This window comes from Apodemus sylvaticus, chromosome 1 (assembly GCF_947179515.1).
Source record: "Apodemus sylvaticus chromosome 1, mApoSyl1.1, whole genome shotgun sequence".
In the NCBI taxonomy this organism is placed as follows: Eukaryota; Metazoa; Chordata; class Mammalia; order Rodentia; family Muridae; genus Apodemus; species Apodemus sylvaticus.
Window position 1 is genome coordinate 18,129,800 of NC_067472.1, and position 26,306 is coordinate 18,156,105.

Below are 26,306 nucleotides of genomic sequence, written 5' to 3' on the forward strand. Positions count from 1 at the left end.
TCATACAAGCCTCCGATAAGATCCTCTTCCCGAATTGGCTAGCAGAGGCTTGTCCCGCCTGACCCTTCTTAGTCGGAAGGGTGTGATTGGTTAAGCGCGTTGCCAAGCTCCGGACGCGGCTCGGCCATTGGAAGCCGCGGGCTGCCCCGCCTGCCGGCGAAGGTGAGAGTCTCCTCCAGTCACCGGACCCCGCACCGCACCGAGCAGCTCCCGGCTCGTGCTCGAGGTCTCGGCACATTCTGTCGCGATGGCACCTCCATCAGTCTTTGCCCAGATTCCACAAGCCCCGCCGGTTCTGGTCTTTAAGCTCACTGCGGACTTCCGGGATGATCCAGATCCCCGCAAGGTTAACCTCGGCGTTGGAGGTAAGGATGCAGTACCCTGGAATGCGAGCAGCCTTGAGGGGAGGTGGGCGTAGGAGGAGCTGAGACTTAGTTTGGTGCCTCCCTGAGAGGGGACGTAGGAGAGAAGTCTGGGACCACGAGGACATCATCGACCTACCCATTTTGCAGATGGCGATGCAGAGTCCTTGGAAAGAGGTGGTGTTCAAGGTCACGCAGAACAGATGTAACATCTGGGACACAAATGCAGTTTTTGTCTCTCCACCCTGTGTTCTTTCTAGTACTTGTAATAAAACAACGATGGGGAGGGAGAGAGAAGTCTGGTAGCTTCAGTGTCATAGTCAGCTGGAACTGGGAATGAAAGAGCTGTTAGCCTAATGGAGCTGTGGTCCGGGTTGACCGAGTAGCACTTGGGAAGTCTGTAAACGCACACAGGGAAGATGTAGGCTTGGTTTATTCCCAAGTGGAGCAGATGAGGTGTCCCACCTCGGGCCTCACACATCTGGGTCTTCATTTCCTGGTTGTTTGCCTTGAACCAAGTTAGCCTTCTGCCAAGGTCGCTTGAGTTATTAAGTCTCTAAAGCCCTTTTAACTCGAGCCTCTAGCGACTTTGTCATAGCTGGCATTTTGATGTTTAGTTTGCATTTGGCCACATGCGGAGGCTGACCAAGGAGAGAAAGGTGAACGGAAAGATGTTCTCAGCAGGGAACCAACCCGAACTGATAGCGCTAGAAGGTTAGAAAGAAGAAATGGAATTGTTTTGAAGCAGAGGGTGAAGGGGATTCACAGTCTAGGTTCTTAGAGAGGATGTGCAAACATAGCCCTGTTCTTCCCCCCCCCCCTCTCTCTCTCTCTCACACACACACACACACACACACACACACACACACACACACACACGCACACACACAAAACTTCATCAAGGAATGGGAAGGGCTGAGTGAAAAATCCTAAAGTGCTGTTTTATTGTTGTTGTCTGGACATAAATGATAGATACTATTTTCTCAACTTCTATGTATGTTTGAAAGTTTTCAAAAGAAAACATAAAAAGGTCAGTATTCCGTTGTTTTGCCAATGGAGAGAATTTTGATGTTTTTAGCAGCCCCCAGAACAGGAGAAATACTGAAAGATTGTCTTGAATAAAAATCACAATTACCCTATAAGCTCTTTATTTAAATCCAGCCCAGAACCTCCAAGTGTTTATTTACAGCCTAATAAAGCTAGAAGAGCTAGCTAGCAAGGTCGATTGCTTGACCCATCCTTTCATGGTCAGGACTTTCATGGTGACTTAAAGCAATCAGTGCTTTGTGTGGAGTCTGATATATAAGTAGGAGTTATGTAAGTGTGAGCTATTTCTGTTGTTGTTTGTCGTTTCTTTGGGTGGGTCTCTTGAAAGACATTGAATAAAAATGTTCAGCCTAAGATCCGAAAAATGAAATTTATGACATCTGTTCAGAAATAAAATATTCATGCACAGGAAAACCTCCAGCCAGATGACCCGAGTGAGCCTCTGGTTCAGATACTCATCTCAGTAGGGACCAGTCTTTGTCACTCTTTCCGGGAACCTAAGAACATGCAAATGAGTTAGGCGTGTAAGGGATTCTGGGAGAGTGCTTTCTTGCTCTCCTGTTTGCAAGGAAGGTGGCTGAAGCCCAGGGAGAAAGTATAGTTTGATTCCTAGATGGGAGAGTTGGGATTCTAGGCAGGGCTCAGGCCTCAGGGTCTCTGGACTCTTCTCTGCTTCGGATACCTTCAGCTGGTCTGGGGGTAACCATATAACCTGAAGAGAGAAGAGGCTTGGGACCTGGGTGCCTTGCAGCTCTGATGTAGAAGCTGAGGAAGAATGAGGTATCGGGGAATGAATGACAAAGTCTTTCAAAAGCCCACTCCAAGGTTCCCCAGCACCTTTAGGATTCTATTAATAGGATAGTGCTACAGTGTGGGGTAATTGTATTGACCTGGTCAATTAACCAAGGGTTAGTAAGCCAGGAACAATTACGTATGAAGTGTGATCTGTAATGAAAGGGGTTGCATATAGTCCTATGTGATCATTACGTTGACCTGTTCTGTGTGGGTGATAGATGCTCACATAGGAGTAATCAAAACAGGGGAATAAAAGGCCCCTTTCTACGTGCTCAGCACATTCTCTGTAAAGGAAATTAATTACTGATTGAGAAGGTTGCTCCTCCCAAGGCCAAAGGTAATGGAAATGCTCCCTCTCAGGTTCTAGCTAGCAATGCTGGGCTGTTTTAGAATAAACTGTAATCTCATTAGCCAGTTCCTATTTGCAGACAGCTTCCCCGGGAGATTTTTCTTCTTGCTGGACTGATTTCAATAGCTTTCTTGTCGGTAAACGGAGCAGCGGGCCCCAGTTTCCACTGTTAAGTTTATGGAGCTGGTGGGCTTAGTGTTTCTTAAAGCTTTTTAGGACAGCGAGACACAAGTCCAACTTGATACAAAGTGTCCTGTTTATTTTTTTAATTTACTCTGTGTATGTGTGAGAAGCATAAGCCTGTATGATTCATGTGGAGGCCAGCTGTTGACACTGAGTGTGTTACACTACTACTTCTACTTTATCTTTTGAAACAGTGTTTCTTTTCACTGAACCTAATGCTCACTGATAGCTGACTAGCTGGCCAGTGGTCTCAGGGATTTGCCTGTCCCCACTGCTCCGAGCTCTAGGGTTACATGCCCATGCCCACCCCATTATGTGTGTGCCCAGGATCTGAAGTCAGGTCTCACATGTGTGGCAGGCACTCAGAGGCAGAGCCATCTCTCTCTCTCTCTCTCTCTCTCTCTCTCTCTAAAATAGCCAGTCTTCTTCCTCCCCTCTTCCCCCTTTTAAAATGAGAACTTATCCCTCTTTCTTTTGGTCTAGTTTAGTAGTTTTTGATGTGGTTTCTCACCTCTTGAGATGGGATTGTTGGTTAGGTGCGCTGTATCTCAGAACAGAAGTTGGAGAAGGACTTAGAGGCTTGTGTGCATGGGCTCTTGGGTGCAGGTAGGTGAGGGAAGGGGAACCCCACAGGGGGATGAAGGCGCTAGTTCTGCCATTTAATTCTCTGTTCTTCCTTTCTGCAAGCAGGACTCCTGGGTTTGTCTGTAACTCTTGTGACTGCCCTGGAAGCCTGCTCAGGATGAAAGGACAGGCATAGGTCACAGAGCTCAGCGGTGTTCTGATAAGAAGGCTCCTGGAACAGTGCTCTGGGCTGAGGGCTTTAGAATTTCCTTAGGCATCACCTGTTACAGAAAGGGTGGGGGAGGGGCGGGAGAGGGAGGGAGAGACCGACTGAGCCCAAGTGCAAAATTTTCTTGAATTCAGTAGTATCAGCCTAACTCTTACTATCTTTATGATCTTTGGCAAATAATTTCTGGCCTCAGTTTCCAGATTCCTAATACCTATGTATTTTGTGGTTTGTTAAAATAATTAAATGAGAATAAAGAAAATGTACAAAGTATTTAGTAAATCCTTGTTATTACCTTGGCTTCTGTTTCCAGGAGTGTCTATAATTATGAGAGCTCGCTATCCTGAGACTCCTTCTAGGGCCCTTCTTACGGCCATATGTTCGCCAGCTCCCTACCCACCACCCACACATTATCCAGACTCGATGGATGTTGGAATCGCCAGCCACCCTTCCCCCATCCCACCTGCTTTGGGTTCTTGGCTTTGTCACGTCCTCAGAGGTGTCCGCCTGCTTTCTTCCCATTCCTTTATCCCGCCATCATTGCCTTTTTTGGGGACTTCGTTATTTCTTCTGGATCACCTCGGGAGCCTTCTGCTCTTGGTCCTCTGGGGTTTGACTCTGTTGTCATTCAGACGAGTCTGTAAATGTACAGCGGTTGGTGTCACCCCTTTTGGGTGTTCCCATTAAAACAGAAGGTTCTTGAAAGAAACTCCCCAATCCGTAAACTCCCAGTGGTTTCTCCACAGAGCCTGCTCAGGAGACGTGGAATTGCAGAGTCTCAAATAGCTTATGCTGTCCTACTACTGAGGACCTTGTGCAAGTGTCCCTCAGACCGGAACATCCCTCTTCCCCTGTCTGCCCTTTCAACCCTCCCTTTATTCACTGTTCAAACTTCATCCTCTGTAAGATCTTCCCTGACCTACCATGGAGAGTTAAAGGCTCAGCATGCCCTGTTTCCTGGAAGATGGGATATCTCAGTGTAGCCTGGCACAGGGGATGAGTGCTTGTTGAATGCTAAATGTGAGTGGGTGGCAGGAGGATTGGGCAATGGGAACAAAACAGGGCAGGTACAAGCACTCCGCAGGAGAGGAGGCACGGCCTTCATGCTTGCCTTCCTCGCTCCAGTCACCCAGAGAAGTCAGCATTCCTGCCCTACCCACAGGCAGCGCACTAGGTTATGCCCTTAATGGAACCCGGGAGAAATCGGGAAGGGAGCCGCTAAATTGGGCAATTCTCCTCTTCTCACAGTATAGGTAGCCTCACTCTTGAGCATTCAGCGTAGTTTTCTTTTGAGCAGGGTGATGGTCAGAGTGTATAACAATGGTAAGAACAACAGCACAGTGGCTTTTTCTTTCTCCTACATGTTTTACAATAATTTAGGAATGACATCATAGATACTAACATGTGGCATAGCTATGTCATATCATGTATGCAATATCCAGTCACAGATGTAAAGTTAATAGGACTGACTTTTCTATACTTGTGGTGAGTCTGCATGCTATCCTTTCTGCGTGGTTCAGACATGCATCCGTTCCGTGACTTCCTGAGTCCCCTTTTGAAATGCCCCGGAGTGGTAGGACCCCCAACAGGAGAGCATCTCTTTATAACTGTCTCTGTACACACCATCCAGTTTATTCGGCTCTGCTTGCTGGGACTGGTACAGGCACCACATTTCCCAACATTATATTGGGTTTCAAAGGAAGAAGATTTGGTAGAATTAAGGACCTTCACAGTAATAACATCCCATCTAAAATCAAATCCCCCAGAGACTTCCAGGAGCACGTTGGCAGTGTTAGCCTCGGATCTGACCGGGTGGTCTGTACCCAGAACAGCTCTTTCTCAGAAGGAGGTATTTTAATACGTCTTTAAAGAAACCCAACCAGGTTCCACCTGGTTAAGTAAACTTTTAATATTTGTTGAAGGCAGTTAGAGTATATAAAGACTATGAGTCATATTCTGTGGTTGATTCACCAGAGTCAACCACTAGCCCAGAGACTAGAGTATAGTAGCGAGGGGCGGTTCCAGTCCACATTTCTGTTATGCAGAAATATGGTATATTTCTTGGACTTATTCTGATATATTTCTTGGACTTATAGATGACTCATTTCTGGAAAATACAGTTATCTGATGGAATAGAAAACACTTATTTCTATTAAAAATACATGACCCAAAATGGTCTTATAAATGCTAACGTATTTTGTTTGTTGTATACATTTTGGCTTGGTAGTTTTACGCTTAGAAGTATTTTCTGTGAATATATTCATGCTTAGTGGTACAGGAATATTCAACACAGTGTTTCTAGTAGCAGATAATTGAAATGACGGTTAAAGTAATTCATGCTTAGGAAAGAGTGTTATCTCACCCATGGTGATGGCGTAGATGGCTTAGCATATGAAAAGTTTCCACTTGCATTTGTAATAAGAGAAATGCAAATGGAACCGCCTTGACACAGAGTGCACATTCATACTGGGAATTTACTAGGTGAGGCTGTGGGGAAGCGGACGCTCTTCACGTTGCCTGTCCATGTTGTCATGGAGGGCCCTGGAGAGCCATGTGGAAGTATCTGTCCAAACACGCATCCATCAGCACGTCTGTTTCCAGTCTGCATCTTACGGAAGTATTTGTCGACACATGAGACGACATGTATATGGGGTGGTTCCCTGAAGTGTTGTTTAATAGCCCACAGAGTAAACGATTGTGTTAATAGCCTGTACAGTAAACGACTTGGACGTCCAATGTGAGGCTGTCAAAATAAAATAATGGTTTATTCATCGGTTAAGCAGATGTGAAAAAGAACAAAGAATCCTTCTCTGCATATACATGAAGAGTCTTCAGTGGCAAAAGCAAGGGATGGTACAATGTGTAGTATGCTGTAGATTACCTAATGCAGGAAGCCAGATTTGCCTGTGTGTTACAGGGAGATTCTAGACAGATGCATGTGAAACTAACAATATTTGGGTGTGGTGTGGGGGATTTGGGAACTAGGCAGATGCAGAGGATGGAGTGGGGGCATGAAGATACATCACATGTCAGAATGATATGGATGATAACAGATACTCACAAGAGCTGGAGAGATGGCTCAGTGGTTAAGAGCACTGTCTGCTCTTCTGAAGGACCCGGGTTCAATCCCTAGACCCAGATGGCAGCTCACAACTGTCTGTAATTCCAGTTCCAACGTGTCTGACACCCTCACACCAGTGTACATGAAATAAAATTAAATAAATGAAGCCCCATTAGCTTAGCAAGCTAATTAAAAATATACCTATAAAATATTATCAAGTGAAAAAGAAACATGCATGTTGGAAACCCTGTGATGGTATGATCCGTGTTTAATAAAAGTATATGCACGCTGGCAGTAGAGATGAGGAGGTTGTGCATTCATGCCCGGGAGCAGAATGCTGGGACTGTGTTGTTTAATGTTAAGTGTTTATGTTTTGGGCTAAGCTAGTCTTTAGAGTTAATGCGTGTTGTTCAGGAAGACACCCTAAGATGCACACAAATCACTCTGAGCTTGGTCTCACCTGCACCGACGTAGGATTGCTACTTCACTCAGTAGAGACAGAAGTGACCCCGGTTGGGATCAGCTCAGAGATTATTGGTTCTGGTCAAGGCCAAAGCAGCTGCCTGCAGAATCCAGCCTAACTTCAGAGCAGTGTAGGAGGAAATGGGAAGGAGACAAGGTCAGAGCAGCCCGAGAGTGTGCTAAATGCACTAGAATGTTGAAGGAGTGCCTAGAAGTTGACTATGGAGCCTGATTAAATGTTGTGAATGGATAAAATCAGATCAAGGTAATGGGAGGCCGCGAGTGTGTCCGAACAGTGAAAATGTAAACACGGCTGATTTCAAAATATGCAGAGAGGACAGAGATGCGTTTAAATGGATCCTTGGTCATTGTGTAACCAGTGGGTGTGCACCAGGCTGTCACAGAGGCTTCCTGTGTGGTGACACACTTCTGCATTTTTACGTCAACTGGAGGAGGGGACATTCTTTGGTTTTTCTCCTCCTTTCTCCGTGGTTGTGTTTGGAGATGCAGAGAATTTTGTGAAGCAGCTCCAAGCCAGATGCATTCAACCTTTTTGACATTGCATTATGACATTGTCATTGTCTGCAAACCTGTTGGGTCATGTTGATAGCTATCCAGGCTGGGGGCTGCAGTTTAGACACGTCCAACCTAGACTTTTCTGGAACGCTCTTGGGAGGCATGGGGAGGGAATCTCTGGGCTGTTGATGATAGAGAGTTGATCGCAGAAATGGCTTCTAGTCACAGACACCGCCCCTCTCTTGCTTTGTCAGTGTTTATAGCATCCCAATTTTATATCAGCATTCCAGTTCTGGAGATCACATTAAAAGCTGTATGATCTGAGTGGGGGGGGGGGGAGGCGAGGCTGTCCTGTGTGCCCAGCACTAACCCAGGACTCGATGCATCAAGTGAGTGAATGCACTCTGTGTTTCTGTCTCTGTCCTGCTTTGGCTAGAAGGTGGTGGCCATTTCTCTGTCCGTAGTCACACACGCTGGCTTGGACAATGCCTGATGCTCATGTGCATCTCTTTTTCCATTCAGCATACCGCACAGATGACTCTCAGCCCTGGGTTTTGCCAGTAGTGAGGAAGGTCGAACAGAAGATTGCTAACGACAATAGCCTCAACCACGAGTACCTACCCATCCTGGGCCTGGCAGAGTTCCGGAGCTGTGCTTCTCGCCTAGTACTTGGGGACAATAGCCCAGCTATCAGGGAGAATCGGGTGAGTTTGGGGTGCGGATAGTTTCTCATCACTATCCACACAACTGATAAATGTCTGAAAATAAAAGATTAAAAGTTCGGTTTGCTTGAAGGCATTGAAAGTTATGTCTTGAGAATTCTCAGAAAATACATTTTTGTTACTTATTTCTTTGAAGGTAAGTTGACCTCTTTTAAATTTTTATGTATTTTATGTGTGTGAGCATTGTGCTTGCATGTAATTAATGCCTGTGCTGTTCTGTGAGTGCCTGATGCCCAAGGAGGCCAGAAGAGGGCATTGGATCCCCTGGGACTGGAGTTACAGATGGCTGTGAGCTGCTGTGTGGGTGCTGGGAATCGAACCTGGATCCTCTGGAAGAGCAGCCATTCTTAATGACTAAGCTATCTCTCCAGCCCACCAAATATTTTAGTCAGTGTAAGGATGTAAGGGGATAATTATGGCCGTATAGGGAACTCAGCTTCACTTACTCAGTTTTGTCCTGTATATTATCAGATTTCAGCCCCTGGCATTGACATCATTACTGGAAAAGCCAAGCAAAGAGAAGTGAATGGACCCTGAAGAGTTCAGAGTATAGATTCATCTCTGCCACTACTTTTGGCCATAGGCAAATCATTTACCTACTTGATCTCTGTATCTTGAATTTAGAAAGACAAGAATTTGTAGCTCATAATCCCATCAGGGGTTCTTGCATAGGGCCTTTCCTCTGAAATTATATGCAGAACTTTATTTATTTCTGGGGAAAAGTTTCCTCAATTTTCCCCAGATTCTCAGGTGTCAGTGATCCCTCAACCTTCAAGAACCAGAATTCCCCGCTCTTCCTTATCTGTGGTGATTCTTGTAGTGTTTCCCTCAAGCGCTTTCATTGAACTGCCTGTCTTAGAACTATAGAGGTGTGCGAGAATGGGTGTGTGTGAGAAGCAGACACCGTGAGGTAGGGTGCGTATGGTGGGAAGTGCTGATGGTGAAATTCAGGGGACAGGGAGACCCTTGGGCTACAAATTTGTACCCAGTGGGACTCTGGCTCTCCACTCTTGCTAAATATTATTAGTATCACCTGCAAGTTGTAAGCTAGATCCTGCGAACCCCCGCCAAGCCAGGTAATCAGAATCTTGAGGGGCACTGCCCTCTTTCTCCCCACAACCCCAATGGAAGATTTTTCTCTTTTCTATCTATCTATCTATCTATCTATCTATCTATCTATCTATCTATCTATCTACTATCTATCTAAGAGAGGGTTTCTCCATGTGGCCCTGGCTGTTCTGGAATCCATTCTGTAGGCCAGGCTGGCCTCACACCCAGAGATCCGCCTGCTTCTGTCTCCCAAGTGCTGGGATCAGGGTGTGCAGACTACCATCTACCTGGCATGGGTGTATTTTTAAAAGGTGCCCACATTGACTCCAAACTATATCTAGGTTTGGAAAACCACAAAGTAGAGAAGATAAGAAAACATTGATCCTGTTCTTGGGACGGGTGGGGTCCAGAGGTGGCCCAGGGACAGCGGTGGGCAGAAGCAGGTCTCACTTATATTGAGACTCACCGGAAGACTACAGTTTGTGCAGGGGTTACCTAAGGAAAGCGTTGTTTGAGCAAGGTAAACCTGGCCGGCTGGGTGGGAGGGGAGAGAGAGCAAGAGTCCGGTTAGGTGTTGTGTAAGTGAAATCAGTTGCACTACACACACACCCCCGCCAGGCCACATGGCATGCAGGCCACAGTTCACACGTGGTGAGGTCCACATTGTGGAGTCATTCGAGGTGTCCTCGCGCCCGTTGTTTACAGCAGGTTTTTCTTCTCCAGATGCGCTGATAAGCCGAATGACAGGGTGAAGTAAAGGCAGCTCACAGGCTCGCTTCCCACAGGTGTCGGAAGCAGGGAGGCTCTGGTGAAGGGCCTGGAACCCAGGTCACTGATGAAACAAGTAATTAATCAAAGTTCATGCTAGACTTCTGTGTAAGGCTTCATCTTGCCTTGGAAAATAGAAAGTGTAGGATTTGTGTTCCCCGGGGGTGGGGTGGTCTGGGGGGGGTAGTATGGGAGAGCTGTCCAGAAAATCCTGTGTTTCCCAGTCGGAAGGTGGACAGTCTGTTTTAAAATGTACACATTTCACTGCTCCTATGAGAATGTCATGCAGTGTATTTTGGTCATACCCATCTCCGTTTCTCACAGACCCCCTCCCAACTCTGTGTCTTCAAAAACTGAAAACAAAAACCGAAAACAAAAACAAACCTATACACTGAGTTCATTTTGTGCTGCCCATAAATTCATAGGTGTAAGGCCATCCATTGGCGCATGAGGCCAACCATGCTGCCTACCAGGAGCCACAGCCTTAAGAGAAGCTGACCTTTCCTTCCCACAGAAGCCAGCAACGCTCAATAGCTCCCCAGTTAGGGATGGGACCGCCTGATCTCCTTCCCACTCCATGCTGGAGTGATGACTTGCTCGGTCTTAGGTTGGAGAGCGTGGCCGATGTGTCTCCGTGAGTGCCAGCACCCTGTCCTGTCCAGAGCACACAGTTGTGTTACAGTCCTCCCCAACCAAGCTTCCATTCCCTCCTCAGTGGTCCCTGAGCCCTGAGCCCTGTGTGTGTGTGTGTGTGTGTGTCTGTAACTGTATGTCTGCGTGTCTGTATCTGTGTCTGTGTGTGTGCCTGTGTGTGTGTCTGAGTGTGTGTCTGTGCCTGTGTCTCTGTGTGTGTGTCTGTGCCTGTGTGTGTGTGTCTGTAACTGTGTGTCTGTCTGCATGTCTGTATCTGTGTGTGTGTGTGTCTGTGTGTATGTGTATGTCTTTGTGTGTGTGTCTGTGCCTGTGTCTCTCTGTGTGTGTGTCTGTGCCTGTGTCTCTGTGTGTGTGTGTTATAGATGTCCCATTTGTGGCTCAGCATTTCTCTGACATTTGCTCTTTGCAGTTTGACATGAAATTTCAAAGTGGGGAACTTGAGCAACTGGGAATGGGTTATCTCTCTCTGAATCCACTGTAGATTAATCAGCTGAGGTTGTTGTGGGCAAACAGAGGCCATATTAGGGGCGCTGCTTCTCTAAGAAAACTGTATTCTCCACACAACTACTTTGTCGCCAGTGTTCCTCTGTCTATGGATCTGGGTTTTGACCTTCTAAGGCTGTAAGAGCCTGGCCTGCGGTGCATGGCCTTGACCTGGGGACGTATTCTTCTCTCTTGGTCTAGCTCGTCTTCATTGTGTTTTGATTACAGAGCAGACTTAAGTGACAGTCTTTATGGCATCAGATATGTAAATCCTGTCTTGGGATACTTGGCTGCATCTGCGTTACCCTGGGTACCAGCTACTCCTGAGCTATGAGCCTTTCTTATTTCCTGGAAGTTCTCTGCGTCCCTGGGCCACGTTCAGCCGTCCGTCAGCTGATGTAGAGCTGACATGAGCTGTAGTGGCCTCGCTGGCCTTCCTGCCTCCACTCTCCTTCCTCTTCATCTCACAGCATCTTCCACACTACAAGTAGAGAGCTCCTCCTCATAAAAAGAGAACTGTGCCACCTGCCCCCTTCCTCCACAAGGCGCACCTTCGTTGTTGCCTCCAGAGTATGGTCCAGTATTGAGCTTGGCGTCTCTCTCCCTGTGTTAGTCCTTTAGGTTCCTGCCAGTCTAAGAGTGAAGAGTGTCGCTGTTCCGCAGACCCACAGACCTGTCAGGACTCAGAACCCATGCCTGGTTTTTCCCTCTGCTGAGAATGTCCTTCCTTGCTTCACCGACTCTCTAGTCCGCTCCTCTGAGACCTTCAAGGCCTGATCAAGGGTCACTTCTCTGCTGAATCGTTCACTTTCTCAGGCGTGGCTGGTTATTTATGTTCTCTGAATTATGACATGGCTGTTTGAAGTCTGGGAATAACAGAACTCACTATGGCTTTACTCTAGTACCTAGATTAAAAATATTTTACTTTATATATGTGAGTATTTTGCCTGCATGCATACATGTGTCACGGGCATGCTTGGTGCCCATGGAGGTCGGGGGAATGTTTCAGATCCTCTGGAACTGGAGATTCAGATGACTGTGAGTCATCTCACCATGTGGGGGCAGGGAGCTGAAACCAGGTCCTGTGCAAGAGCTCCAGCTCCTACAACGTCTGACTTTATAAGGCTTTTTTTTCTCTCATAAGTTGTGATCCTGGCTAGGGATCATGGCTTGCTTATTCATTTTGTACATGTTCCACAGCTAGCTCACAGAACTTCTAAGGGTCTCAGATGTTTTAGTCACTTGTCAGAAGAGCTGGGCAGGTTGCTAGATGCTAGGACCCTGCAGTGACCAAACATACCTATGACCGCAGAGACAGCCCCATCCTTCCATTTTCTGTGTTAAACTTGTCAAATGCTGTAGAAAGAGAGGGGTGGAGCTTTGTTAGCCATGGGGAAGGGAGGGAGGCTGGATCCAGTTTTAACTGGAGTGGCCAGAATAGGAGAAGGGGTAGTGGAGACAAGGCGTGAAGAACGAACAGGAAGGCAAATGGTAAGGTCGTCTTTCTTAAACAGCATTCCTCTTGAAATTCAACATTACCCCCTTCTTTGAAGGAGCCCAGTTTCTGGGACCCTCACGGCTGCTTCTTACTGTACTATTCTCAGACGTTAGGATTCAGAAAGAATGTCCATAGAGCTGTGTTCCAGGCTCTGCCATTACTGAGTCTCTGTGGGCACAGCAGGTAGCCACAGTAGACCTGACTTGATGCCTTTCCTCTCAGCCTCCTACTTTGGCCCTTGCCTCAAGGAGTCCAGGGATCTTGGCCTGCCATGTGTCTTTTCTGCACTAGGCTCTTTCTTCAGTCAGTTGGGCAAGAACTTGTGTGGTGGTGTGTATCAGATATGGTGAGAGTTGCTATGGAAATCACGTGACGTGTGACCTTAGCCTCATTCAGCTTCTGGTGGGCTCTGCTCACTTCACAGTGAAACAACATGAGCAAATTATGATATCTGATATGTTCCTAGGGTTCCTGACATGTCAGCAGTCACGTGTCACCATAGAAAGGAGATGCAGACGGTCTTGCCCAGTTTTAACTGGTTGGCTCCTTGTTTTGGATGCCTGTCTAGTGACTTTGGTCCAAGTGAGCGAGTCCATGAATTGTCTGAACTTATTTCCTTAGATTATTAATGATTTTCCTTTTTTACTAAATATAGGACTCTCTGGGCCAAAAAGTTTCTACAATGACCAGTTGCTACTTTATTCACAAAAAGCAGTTTCTGTTAATTGTTGATATTTAGAGTAACCCATGTATCACAGAAGCCATCTAGTGTTTAATTTTTAGGGCATGACGGTTTGAGAATTCAGTATTTCATGTGTCATATGAGTCAAAGAAGCACATGCTAATGAAGTGGATTTATAATTTATCGTTTCCAGGATCGTTTTTAGTCCTGTGTAGCCTGTGTACCCATGTTCTGACAGACACACCGTCCTTCTGGAACAGGAGGGAGGGCAGGGCTAACCTCAGGACCTCTACTCCCTGGACTATTTTCCTATCTGTCTTTTAGCATTAGTGTTAGCTTAGAGTTTTAGAACAACTTCGGGCAACTTTTCTCCTCTAACGGGAGATTTTCTTCTTTTAACCTTTTTATTATTTCAAATACTATAATGACTGCATCCATGCCTACATCACATTACTTCAAGGTCATCTGTATTTGTGAATTTTGTATAAGATTGAACCACTGCCAAAACAAATTCAAGATAGCTGACTGTGTTTCTTTAATCATGAAGTTTTACAAATAACACAGGAATGTATCTTTTTGTGTGTCTTTGGAATCATCACGTAGGGTTGGAGAGACGACTTATGGTTAAGAGTTCCTACTGCTCTATTGGAGGACTGGGATTTGGATCCTAGAGCAGTCACACTGGGCGGCTTACAGGTGCCTGGAACTCCAGCTCTAAGTGTTTCAAAACCTGTTTCTGGCCTCTGTAGGCATGCACACCCACACATAGACCCCCTCAAAACACACACACACACACACACACACACACACACACACACACACACACACCTTAAAGAAAACCAATTTACAGAACAAAGTCCCTCTTTTTCTACTATGACTATTCCTAGAGTCTTTCTTGAAGTTGCCACTGTTAGGAAATTGCTGTGTCTCTTGGCATTAATTACTTTTTGGTACCATTATAAAATACCAGGACCAAAAGCATCTTATAGAGAAAGACTTCATTTTGGACTATGGTTCTGGAGGGGTCGGGTCCTTCATGAAAGGGAGGGGTGGTAGGAGCTGAGAGTTATTTCTTCAGTGGTGTGCAGGAAGCCTAGAGTGGACAGGAAGTGGAGTGAGGCATAAACCCTCAACGCCCTTCCCCAGTGAGTACTCCTCCCACAGAACTGTACCTGGTAAAGGTTACATATCCCTTGTCCTTCCCCCCACCCACAGCGCCATCAACTGGGATCAGGCTCTGGGACTCCTCAGTTTGTGGTGTTCAAACCACACCTTTCTTTTGTTGTTTTGTTTTGAGACGGGGTTTCTTTTTGTAACAGCCCTTTCTAGAACTCCCTCTGTAGACCAGGCTGGCATTCAGACTCATAGAGATCCACCTGCCTTTGCATTCTGAGTGCTGGGATTAAAGGTGTGTGTCTCTATTGCCTGGTGCTTGCGGTCTCTCTGTCTCTGTCTCTCTCTGTGTCTGTCTCTCTGTCTCTTCCCCCAGCCTCTCTTTTTCTAGGGGATTGGACCCAGAGCCCTTCTTGAGCTAGGGAAATGTTCTAGTATTACATCTGTGGTGGTTTGACTAAGCATGACCTAGGGAGTGGCACTGTTAGGAGGTGTGGCCTTGTTGGAGGAAGTGTGTCACTGTGGGGGTGGGCTTGGAGACCCTCCTCCTAGCTATGTGGGAGTCAGTCTTCTGGCTGCCTTCCAATCAAGATGTAGAACTCTTGGCTCCTCCAGCACCGTGTTTGCCTGGACACTGCCTGATTCCTGCCTTGTTGATAACGGACTGAACCACCAGCCCCGATTAAATTAAATTAAAGACTGTAAGCCAGTCCTTATAAGAGTTGCCTAGGTCATGGTGTCTCTTCACAGCAAGGGAAACCCTGACTAAGACAACATCCTAGTTGCTTCCCTTTTTTTACAGACTTTTTTACGTGATCCTTTTGTTCTCCTTAATCTTGTAGGCATATTAGGCACCATTTAATTTATGTCTTTTATCTCTGCTGAAAGAGTTATGCTGAAGCCTCATTGGGATTTGAAGGGTCAGATCAAAGACAGGTGATGGACGCCATGCAGAGTGAGCAGGTCCAGAGCTGGGAGACCCCATTCCCGCCCATCCGTGCTGTCTGTCCTTTTGTGAACCATTGATTTCTCCCCGCCTGTTTCTTTATTTGTCAACTGGGGACATAGGACTTTGTAGAGTATGTGAGGGACAAATGGGACTCTAGGTGAAGGTACTTTTCCAAATGGTAAAGCAGAGGACTTTCATTATTGCCTGTATTAGGTCTCTTTGGGCTGAGAGGAAACTGAACAGAGGAGGGGAAATCTGCCTGCCATCTGTGTTTGAGAGAACACGTCTCCAGGGATTAATATGCCTGCATTCCATAGCTAGATGGGCGTCAGGGGCCAGCTTGGAGTAAATGTCCAGGATCCTACTGAGAGGAGTGATCTTGGGATGGGCGCTCAACAGATGAGGTTCCCTTCCAAGACACACATTATTGCAGCCTAGGTCCTTCTACCTGTGCCCAGAATGGAAGTTCCTCCTGGAGTCAGAACTGTGAGATTGAAGACCTGGCTGTCCTGCCCATTGGTGACTGAGCAGGGACCTCATCTGTCTCTCCATTTCCCCACATATAAATATGAGCGCGTAATAGGATCATTCGGTAATTGTTGGAAGTTCTGATGAACTCGTACACTGTCTTTAGACAGAAAAAAGACAAAGTATTGATTGTCTTACTCTTTTGAATATTAGCTGATCTCACCATTGTCAACAACCTGTGACCCCAGGTCTTCTCTTTCAGGTTGGAGGTGTGCAGTCTCTGGGAGGGACAGGCGCACTTCGCATTGGAGCTGACTTCTTAGGGCGATGGTACAATGGTACAGACAACAAGAATACACCAATCTACGTATCGTCTCCAACCTGGGGTGAGCCTGCCAGCTGTGGAGGGGCGAGCCAGGCAGCTGGGAGGGCTGTCTCTATGACACTTAGTGACTGCATGGAAAATATAATCAATCCCTGGAAGGGCTAGCTTTGGGGAGTCGTTGAGCACTGGATTATAGCAGCAGCCAGAGAAAGCTACTGCTCCAGTTTCGACTGGGAACACCTTTGCCCAGATTCTCCGTAGTCTTGCATTGTATTCTATGCTTAGGGTTGCATAAAGGTGGACGTAAGAGCCAGGTAGCCCGGTCGTAGGCTGCAAGTCTGGAGTTCTTATAACTGGTTGAACTTGTTCCTGGTATAACTCAATAGTTAGCCTCTATGACACCCAGTGGACACTGAGCCTGAGGGCCCAAAGCTCACCTGTGTTCCTCCTGACTCTGCCCCCTTGTGTTTGAAAAACATTTAACACATGTCCCTTTGCTTCGCAGAGAACCATAATGCTGTGTTTTCTGCCGCCGGTTTTAAAGACATTCGGCCCTACTGCTACTGGGATGCAGAGAAGAGAGGACTTGACCTCCAGGGTTTCCTGAATGATCTGGAGGTGGGTGACACAGATGAGCAGTAGAGAATTCTGTTTAGGAGTAGCAGGAAAAGCATTTGGATCCATTGATAAGTGAGAACCTGAGACTTTCTCCAAACCAGAGAGTGGATTCTGAGGTAGCAAAGAGAGCGAGGTGTTTGAGAGAGACACTGGGGATATGGCTAATGCTTGCCCTATCTATAGCTAATGCTTGCCCTATAGCTAATGCTTGATCTATCTATAGCTAATGCTTGCTTGCCCTATGGCTAATGCTTGCCCTTGCACTCTGACCCTGTGTCTCCGGGTGTCCCTGCTCTGTCGGAGTTGACGTATCCTTCTTCTCCTCAGAATGCTCCCGAGTTCTCCATCTTTGTCCTCCATGCCTGTGCACACAACCCAACAGGGACCGACCCAACTCCAGAGGAGTGGAAGCAGATCGCTGCTGTCATGAAGGTAACGGCTCTTACAGAGCATCTCTGTTAAGGCGCATGCGTGGAGTCATTTGATTGAGTTGTTATTTCTTAATTATTTAAAAGTACAGCCTGCTTTCTGAAGGATCCGGAAAATGGAGAGAAGTTCAAAGAAGAAAATAGATATTAACTGTAAATCTTATTATCCTACAGACACTTGTGGTTTGATTATAGATATTAACTATAAATCATATTACTCCTACAGACACTAGTTTTAAGTGTTTTGGTGGATGGAGTATCAGTGCATGATTTTTAAAATGTACATCTGTTCTACAAGGAGGAATCAGTTTCTTAATTTTATTTTGCAGCATTTCCCCCTTTTATTTCTTTATCTACACAATATTTAATGGTTTGTAGCATCATTTTTCATACCTTATGATCCTTTTGTGGAGATATGCCATCTTGGGGGATTGGGTAAATAGGTTGAGGAATGTTTAATTTTAAATTTCTTACCGGATTTATTTATGTAGTAAACCACACACACACACACACACACACACACACACACACACAGTCTTTCTCTCTTGTTTTGTTTTGTTTTAATCTGTTTTGTTGAGACAAGGTTTTTCTGTATAGCCTTGGCTGTCCAGGAACTCTCTCTCTAGACCAAGCTGGCTTTGAACTCACAGAGATCCACCTGCCTCTGTCTCCTGAGTGCTATAATGAAAGGTGTGTGCCACCACTACCTGGCAAAACTTTCTCTCTTTAGGATTGCTTTCTAAAGGAGAATTTCTAGCTCAAAGTATATATTCTCCATCAACGTGCTTATGGGACACTTACTAAGCAACTGTTAGGTGTTGAGTGCCATTGGGGTCTGGTAGTGAACATAGCAGATATAGCTCCTGCCCTGAAGAGCATATAGCCTTTTGTGGAAGATCTAAGGGGTTAGTATTCAAGAATTCCAATATTGTGAGTTAAGACTTGGGTTAGTTCTATGGGGTATACAGCGCAGATTTTATTGCTGGTGATGGGCTTCTTTCAAAGGAGGAGATAAGGCATTGTCCAGGGGGTTGGGGGGGGCATGGCTACAGCCCCACCCAAGCGGAGAGTATGTGCATTTAAGGAACTGATTCTCCTTACTGCCTGGAGTTCTGGGGTGGGGAACGGGAGTGTCCACTCTGGTAAGACAGTGTGGAATAGATGTGAGGGAAGCTCACTGAGTCAGCTGGGAGAGAAGTTAGGTGTTGTCGGCGTGGGAGCTACAAGGATCCGACCTGACATGGGGGGAGCTGCAGGGGTGTGAGTGAGGCACACTCTCGGGTTTTTTTGTTTGGACATTCAGGAGAGGGAAGAGGTTTGTCCTCACAGTGTGAGAGTGATTAGACTGGAGAGCCTGCTTCCTCCTGAGACGCTAGTAAGTAAGGAAGGCAGCACTGACCTGAGGAGCCTGGGGTCGCCAGGCCTCACTTACTTAGCTAATCATCCCAGGAATTCCCGCAGAAGGATCCTTGACACACCAGAACCTCTAAGCTTCAGAAAGGAGCGGCCCCGTTGCTCAAGCTGCATCTTGACCTTGGAGTATAGCGCGCACTGTTAAGGGTTATCAAGCTGGGCAGTGGTGGCTTGTGCCTTTAACCCCAGCACTTAGGAGGCAGAGGCAGGCAGATTTCTGAGTTCAAGGCCAGCCAGAGGGAGTTACAGGACAGCCAGGGCTACACAGAGAAACCCTATCTCGAAAAACCAAAAAAAAAAAAAAAAAAAGGGAAGGGTTACTGAAACCGGTGTTTGCTGCTCAGAGTTCGTGCAACGGAACTGGGTGAAGAGTGGAGGGCGGATAAATGACTGTGTACAGACAAGAAAACACAAGGAAGGCTCTGGGTAGCAATTCCTTCCAGGCACCAAGTGGGAAGGAAGGGCCCACGTCTGAGGCCGCTTCCGGAGGACGCCCTACCCTGACTCCCTCCGCTTTCCTTCCCCGCAGCGCCGTTTTCTGTTCCCCTTCTTTGACTCAGCCTATCAGGGCTTTGCATCTGGAGACCTAGAGAAAGATGCGTGGGCTATTCGCTATTTTGTGTCTGAAGGCTTCGAGCTCTTCTGTGCCCAGTCCTTCTCCAAGAACTTCGGGCTCTACAGTGAGTGCTTTCCAGAGTCGCAGCCCTGCCTCCCTGCCCCTTGACACCATGCCAGCGCCTGAGCCTGGCTCTCCTACCTTCCTCTTAGATGAGAGAGTGGGGAATCTGACCGTGGTCGGAAAAGAGTCTGACAGCATCCTACGGGTCCTGTCCCAGATGGAGAAGATTGTACGAATCACGTGGTCCAATCCCCCAGCCCAGGGAGCTCGGATCGTGGCCGCCACCCTCTCTGACCCTGAGCTCTTTAAGGAGTGGTAAGGGGCTGGGATCCTGATGGGGGAGGGCGGGAATCAGGAGTGCATAGCCGAGTTGCTCTGCTGCATTTGCCTTTTAGGTTTTGTCCTTTTATCCCTAGAGAGGCAGGATGCAATTTTTTAAAATTTATCTTCCTTCCTTCCTTCCTTCCTTCCTTCCTTCCTTCCTTCCTTCCTTCCCTCCCTCCCTCCGTTCCTCCCTCCCTCCTTCCCTTCCTTCCCTCCCTCCCTCCGTTCCTCCCTCCCTCCTTCCTTCCTCCCTCCCTCCTTCCTTCCTTCCTTCCTTCCTTCCTTCCTTCCTTCCTTCCTTCCTTCCCTCCCTCCCTCCGTTCCTCCCTCCCTCCTTCCTTCCTTCCTTCCTTCCTTCCTTCCTTCCTTCCTTCCTTCCTTCCTTCCTTCCTTCCTTCCTTCCTTCCGTGAACACTCTGCTACATGGATACCTGCATGCCAAATCAGATCCCTTTATAGACGGTTGTGAGCCACCATGTGGGTGCTGGGAACTGAATTCAGGATTTCTGGTAGAAGCAGCCAGTGTTTTTTGTTGTTGTTGTTTTGTTTTGTTTTGCTTTTTTATTAGATATTTGCTTTATTTACATTTCAAATGTAATCCCCTTTCCCCGTTACCCCTCTGAAAACCCCCATTACATATCCCCTCTCCCTGCTTACCAACACCCCCCCCACACACACACATTTCCCGACCTGGCATTCCCCTACACTGAGGCATCCAGCCTTCACCGGACCAATGGCCTCCCCTCCCATTGATGCCCAACAAGGTCATCCTCTGCTGCATATGTAGCTGGAGCCATGGGTCTCTCCATGTGTACTCTTTGGTTAGTGGTTTAGTCCCTGGGAGCTCTGGGAGTACTGGGTAGTTCATATTGTTGTTCCCTTCTATGGCGTTGCAAACCTCTTCAGATCCTTGGGTCCTTTACTCTAGCTCCTTCACTGGGGACCCTATGCTCAGTCGCAGCCAGTGCTGTTGATCGCTGAGCCATCTCCCCAGCCTCAGGATGCGATTATTTTAGCCTCTCTGAAATTCAGGTAATTCCTCAAAGGGGTGCTGATACCCATATCACCTGTGCCAGGTAGCACAGCATCTGAGTGTGGAGAAGCCCTGTGGTGGATGTCGGTTCCTCCACAGCCGTCTTCCTCTGTAAAGCTGGAGGACAGGGATTCCCACAGAATAGACCATCTGACTTCAAGGCAGTGTGACCCTTTTTGGGCTCCCCTTCTCTTCCTGTGCAGAGATGATGAAATTTAGTGTATAGATGACGCAGTAGAAAGGCTCCTGATAGTAACCACTGAAGGAGTGGAGCTGTGATAGCATGCACTTCAACAACAGCTACTTCAATCGTATGAAATCCTTACTTCTAGAATTTTCCAAATAATGTTTTCTGCCTGTGGTTAACCAAAGATAGCTGAAACCACCGGACTCGGAAAGGTCGATAAGGGTGAAGACCTGTCTTTTATCTTATTTAAGAAGACCAGGGCTTTCATGTCGTGGCTAAGTGCATGATAAATAGATCAGTTAGTTCTATTGGAGTACATGATACTGTTGGTGTTAGTGTATTACAGCTGGACTCTATCTGCAAGCACAGTCCTTGCTTCTTCCCCTTTGTGTCTGTGTCTGTGTGTCTGTGTCTGTGTCTGTGTCTGTGTCTGTGTCTGTGTGTCTGTTCATTCACCCCACCAGAAACCCAGGTACCACAATAGACAGGTTTCAAGCTCACGCTAAGCTTTCAGTCTGAATTGCAGGGTGGTTTTGTGTGTTTGTTTTAGGCACGGGGTCTGGCTGTGTGTCCGTCTCAGGCTGGCCTCAAACTCACAGAGATCTTCCTGTCTCTGCCTTCCGAGTGCTGGGGTTAACGGCGTGTACCACCACCACTACCCTGCTTAAATTAGAGCTTTTAAACCTATGTATTTCTGTGAAGCCTCTCTGCATGCGTGGAAACTGACAACCACTTGCCCATGTCCCAGGAAAGGTAATGTGAAGACAATGGCTGACCGGATTCTGACCATGAGATCGGAACTCAGGGCACGGTTAGAAGCTCTCAAGACCCCCGGGACTTGGTCACACATCACTGAGCAGATCGGAATGTTCAGTTTCACTGGGTTAAACCGTAAGTGCCCCTCCCCGACCCCTTCACACCTCTCCTCCCCCACCCCCCCAGCACGTGCATGCACACAGGTGGAGTAAGGTCACTCTGGACCAGAGCAAGTTAGGTTTTCTCAGTCTGATCTCCCCAGCTCCTCCTTTAGTCTCAAAAGCGTTATTGTGGTCTGGCCTTTTGACCCAGGATTTTGTTACTTTCAGTTTTGTAGGTAGGAAAGTGGGTCAGAGCTAGCTGGGAAGTAACAGGATTTGTAACTTAGATCTTTAGTTTGTAACCAGTTTCTCATAAATTGTCAAGTGCCTTTGGCTTTAGCTTAATTAGTATAACTGCTACATGTGATTCCTTAGGAACCAAACTTAGCAGGGGCTTTTGCAGTCTCCAGGTAGTGCTTTTGAAAAGATGTTGCAAAGTTCTCTCTCCTTGTCATAAATTTAAAAATTGGGTAGGTAGTTGTGATTAAAAGCTGATGGGAAATCCAGTAGGCTTGATCTTGGCTAGCTGTCAGTAGAGTTTCGTTATGATAGAGGAGCCATCTCTTAATAAGAAATTTCTGAGTGCCTGCTGCATACCTGCTATTAGACTGGTATAGAGTGGCCACACCCCTGTCAGCCTGGTGGCTTTAGGGAGGGATATGTGTTGCGGTCTGTTGTCAGGGAAACACTAGAGGCCCCAGCCAATGTCAGGGCTGTCATCTGTAGCTTGAAATGGGCGAGGCAATAAACCAAAGGAGATAAATAGAAAGATGTGATCGCGATTGTATTATAGATTTGTATGGAAATGAGGCTGTCTCCGAAAGTGGTGAATGGCTCTGTTAGCTGTGGGTGTCCTCACGATTTTTGTTTGTTTTCTGGAGGTGTTGGAAGGGAGTTCCAAGCCAGGGTTTCTCTGTGTGGCCCTGGCTGTCCTGGAACTTGCTCTGTAGACCAGGCTGGCCTCAGACTCAGAGATCTGCCTGCCTCTGCCCCTCAAATGCTAGGATTAAAGGCGTGCACCACCCGGCTTCACTCATTGATTTTTAATGACAGAGTTTGTTCTATTTTTTTTCCTTCCACTCATTTTATTAAGAAAGCATACAGCCATTTGTGGTGGTTTGCAGCCTTTCTTTCAGCACTCAGGAGGCAGAGGAGAGTGTTGAACTTTCCCTATGCCCCATCTGTGAAATAGGAATGATAGGTGATCACCAAGAATACTGAAGCGCTTAGAACACTGTCTAGCATGCCACACTTTCACACTAGTTTGTGTGATTTATTGTTCTACTCTGTTTTTAATGTGCTAATTAAGTCAAAAATATGCTATAATTCTATCACAGTTTTGCAGAGAAACAAAATCACTGTAGTGATGAGGACGTGCAGGTGTCTGTCTGTCCCCTTCTGCTTCCAGGCGTGGGGTTTTTCTGCAAACATGGAATCCCTGCTGCATCCAGGGAGGCTGAGGAGTGAATGGTCCAAAGACTAGGAGGTGATGGTCCTAGGTCACAGGGTCTGGGTCATAGGGTCACAGCCTGTTGGTTCACTCACATGTCGGTTATCTGTACACAGTGACGGGCTCCTGTACTGTGAGGTGAAATGCTGACTGGAGGTTGTTGGATGCTCAGGACTGAGCAGCCAGACTGGGGGGAGACCCAGAGCTGGTGTCGGGTAACCAGTTTTCCCTATCAGGGTATTTCCCTTGTGTCTGATGGCTGCTGTCAGTTGAGAGGGGTATCTGATGTGCAAGGTTTGGCTAGGAGGCCATCTGGGATTCAAAGCTCCTCCTTCTGCTGCTGTAGTCATATTGTCAACGTCCTGAAAATTGAACATGAATTACTGAGAAGTCTTTTCAGGATCTAGTGAGTACTTTTCTGTTTGTTGATTGCACAAAAGGACACGGTAGCTGCTTTTGTTTAGCCCCTCTGTGTTAAGGAGGAAGAAGGAAGATGGCATGTGTCCTGTGACCTCTCGAGTATCCACTGCTTAAGTCAGTGTCTGCCCTCCTGTCTCCTCTACAGCCAAGCAGGTCGAGTATTTGGTCAACGAAAAGCACATCTATCTGCTGCCGAGCGGCCGGATCAACATGTGCGGCCTGACCACCAAGAACTTAGACTACGTCGCTACCTCCATCAACGAAGCCGTCACCAAAATCCAGTGAAGAAACACCACGTAGTTCATACAACCAAAGCAGTTCTTGTCATAACTTTCCTGCTTGCGCAAACCTAGCTGTACATGTCCTTTATTAGAGATGGCCATGGGGAGTCTGCTTAGCTGGCCTCACATGAGAAGACATTTCTTGAAATGAACCTAGCAGGTCCTGGGGTTAGAGCCTTTTGGAAACCAGAGCAGATTAAAGTTATTTAAGAATAAAAAGTACTTCGATATGAGATGCAATCACCTTGCCTTTCTCTCTAGCATTCTGCAGGAGTGATACCCATTGAGCCGTGGGCTTCTGTGTGTTGCTTGACTCAGTACAAAGACCAGTCTCAAAGATCAAGTTGTCTGAGGAGCCGGATGTGACTGGTTGTTGGCTCCAGGGCATTAAAACTCATCATCACTACCTGTCTCTGTCTCGTCCCCTGATCTTCCCGCATGGTTGTGTCCCTTGGTCTGGAACTTTAGTTTTTTAAGGCAACCGTGGCCAATATTTAAATCATGACACACAAATATTTGCATATTTAACTGAAATGAAGGTTCCACTAAACGGTATTTGCCCTTGTGATATATGTGGCACATTGTGATATTTTCTTAGTCTGTTCTGTTTTACTTAAAAAATAAAAAACACTGATCAAGACAAGTGGAATTGAGTTTGTGATCCATTAATGAGTCTCGACCGATAACTTAGACTGAAGTCTTTAGAGGGATTTGCTTATGGCAAAAGGTAGAGGAAAAACCAAAACAAAATGTGTTTGGGAAATTGAAAGTTCGAGTGGGATCGGAACTATAAATCCATGTCACTTTTGTAGGTTTATCATTTAGACACCAGCCATTTTCTTATTAAGAAACTGGCATTTAGAGGGATTGTAGGATACCAGCTCTTCCTGTCACTGCTGGAGCTTCTGTGTCCTTAGTGGATTGGAAAAATTACAGTTGCCTAAACATCCAAAGTTCCAGAGTCCCTGAACTCTGCGAACGGTGGTTGTGGAAAATCGGTAGGGTTATGCCTTACTTTAAGCAACAGAGTAACCACTTTTCAAAATATTTCAAAATATTAAGAGTGGCTTTTCAGGATTTCCTGGGACTCCTGTGAGGCATGAAATCCTACGGTTTTAAAGATGATTGGCTCCAGAAGTCACCAGGTCCGGCCTGGCTGCCCCAGTGAAACAGTCTGCTTCCTGTCCACCCTGACTCACCCTTCTTCCTCTGGGTGTGGTGCGGAATTCTTTCCAAACTTACCAAGACACCCTGTTCTGTTAGGAGGGCCTTTTAGTTGAAAAGAAGAACTTTGACCATGAGCCAGACTTTAGTCTGTTTTTGCCGTTCCTTATTCCTTTCTTTGAATCCGTCAATCTGTTGGTACTGAAACAGACTGTCTTCCGACCTCCTGAGAGGAGTCGTGGTTATCCCTGGTCTGGCTTCCCAGCCCTCATTCAGCGTTACTGCACAGATCCTACCATCTGGGCTTGCTCTCCCTAGGGGCCCGAGGCTGGTGGGAGTGGATGAGGTAAAGGTTATTAGAGGTTAGCTGGTCATCTGTTTCCATTTGTATCCTTTATTAAGGTTTGTTTTAACTTTAGGATGTTGCCTTCCCAGGATGCGTTCTCCCTAGGTAGCCCTAAGCCATCCCACAATACCTCTGCTGGGGATGGACTTGGCTGTTGAGAATAAAAGAGCCTTGATTTGGCAGGAGTGATGGCTCAGCACTTTAGATTGCTTTGTTGCTCTCCCAGAGGACCTGGGTTCTGTTTCCAGCACCTCATGACAACTCACAACGGCCTGGATCTGATGCCTCTTCTGGCTTCCAGGAGTACCTACATATGCTAAGGCATACACATAAATAAATCTTAAAAAATAATTTTGATCAATGTGGCCCTCCAAAAATGTCCTACCCAGTAAACTCTTACTAGGGTGTATTTTTCTTATTAGGGACAGAGAACTTTTCTCTAGGGGAAGGGCCAAAGCTATTTAAATTAAGGAAACAGCTTTAAGTCTCAATGCCAGTAACAACATGCTAAAAAAGCTTTTAGTATTTTAAATAAAAAAAATGAATCAGGGAATTTGGCCTCGTGTGCTTATACATCTTGTTTAGCATGTCCTGTACTGTGTCTGGGGTTCTGTGGATGTTTGGGGTCATTCTCAGATGTGGGTGCATGGTAGACTTCGGAGGTGGGCAAACAGGAAACTCCGACTTGCCAGTTCCTGGCAGGAAAACCTCAAGCAAGTTATCCAACTTCTCAGGCCTTATCAGCACCTTTGAGAGGCAGTTTTGAGAAATGAACTATTGAGTCCTTATTACAACACCTGGTAAGTGTAGCCCAGAGAAAACGATTGTTAGCGTATTAAGGAATGAATAGCCTTGACTGGGCCTCCAGAGAAGAATCTTACATTGTTCC

At 46.7% G+C, this 26,306-nt stretch overlaps 1 protein-coding gene across 1 annotated transcript; it reads left to right on the forward strand.

Moving 5' to 3' along the window:
• Positions 1–156: 156 nt before the first annotated feature.
• Positions 157–24,550, forward strand: Got1 (glutamic-oxaloacetic transaminase 1). Its single transcript, XM_052185508.1, has 9 exons — positions 157–365; positions 8,088–8,269; positions 16,215–16,338; positions 16,783–16,895; positions 17,223–17,327; positions 19,266–19,416; positions 19,505–19,670; positions 21,648–21,790; positions 23,772–24,550. Exons 1-9 carry the CDS (start codon positions 248–250, stop codon positions 23,909–23,911), a joined length of 1,242 nt encoding a protein of 413 aa, XP_052041468.1. The 5' UTR covers positions 157–247; the 3' UTR covers positions 23,912–24,550.
• Positions 24,551–26,306: the final 1,756 nt, after the last annotated feature.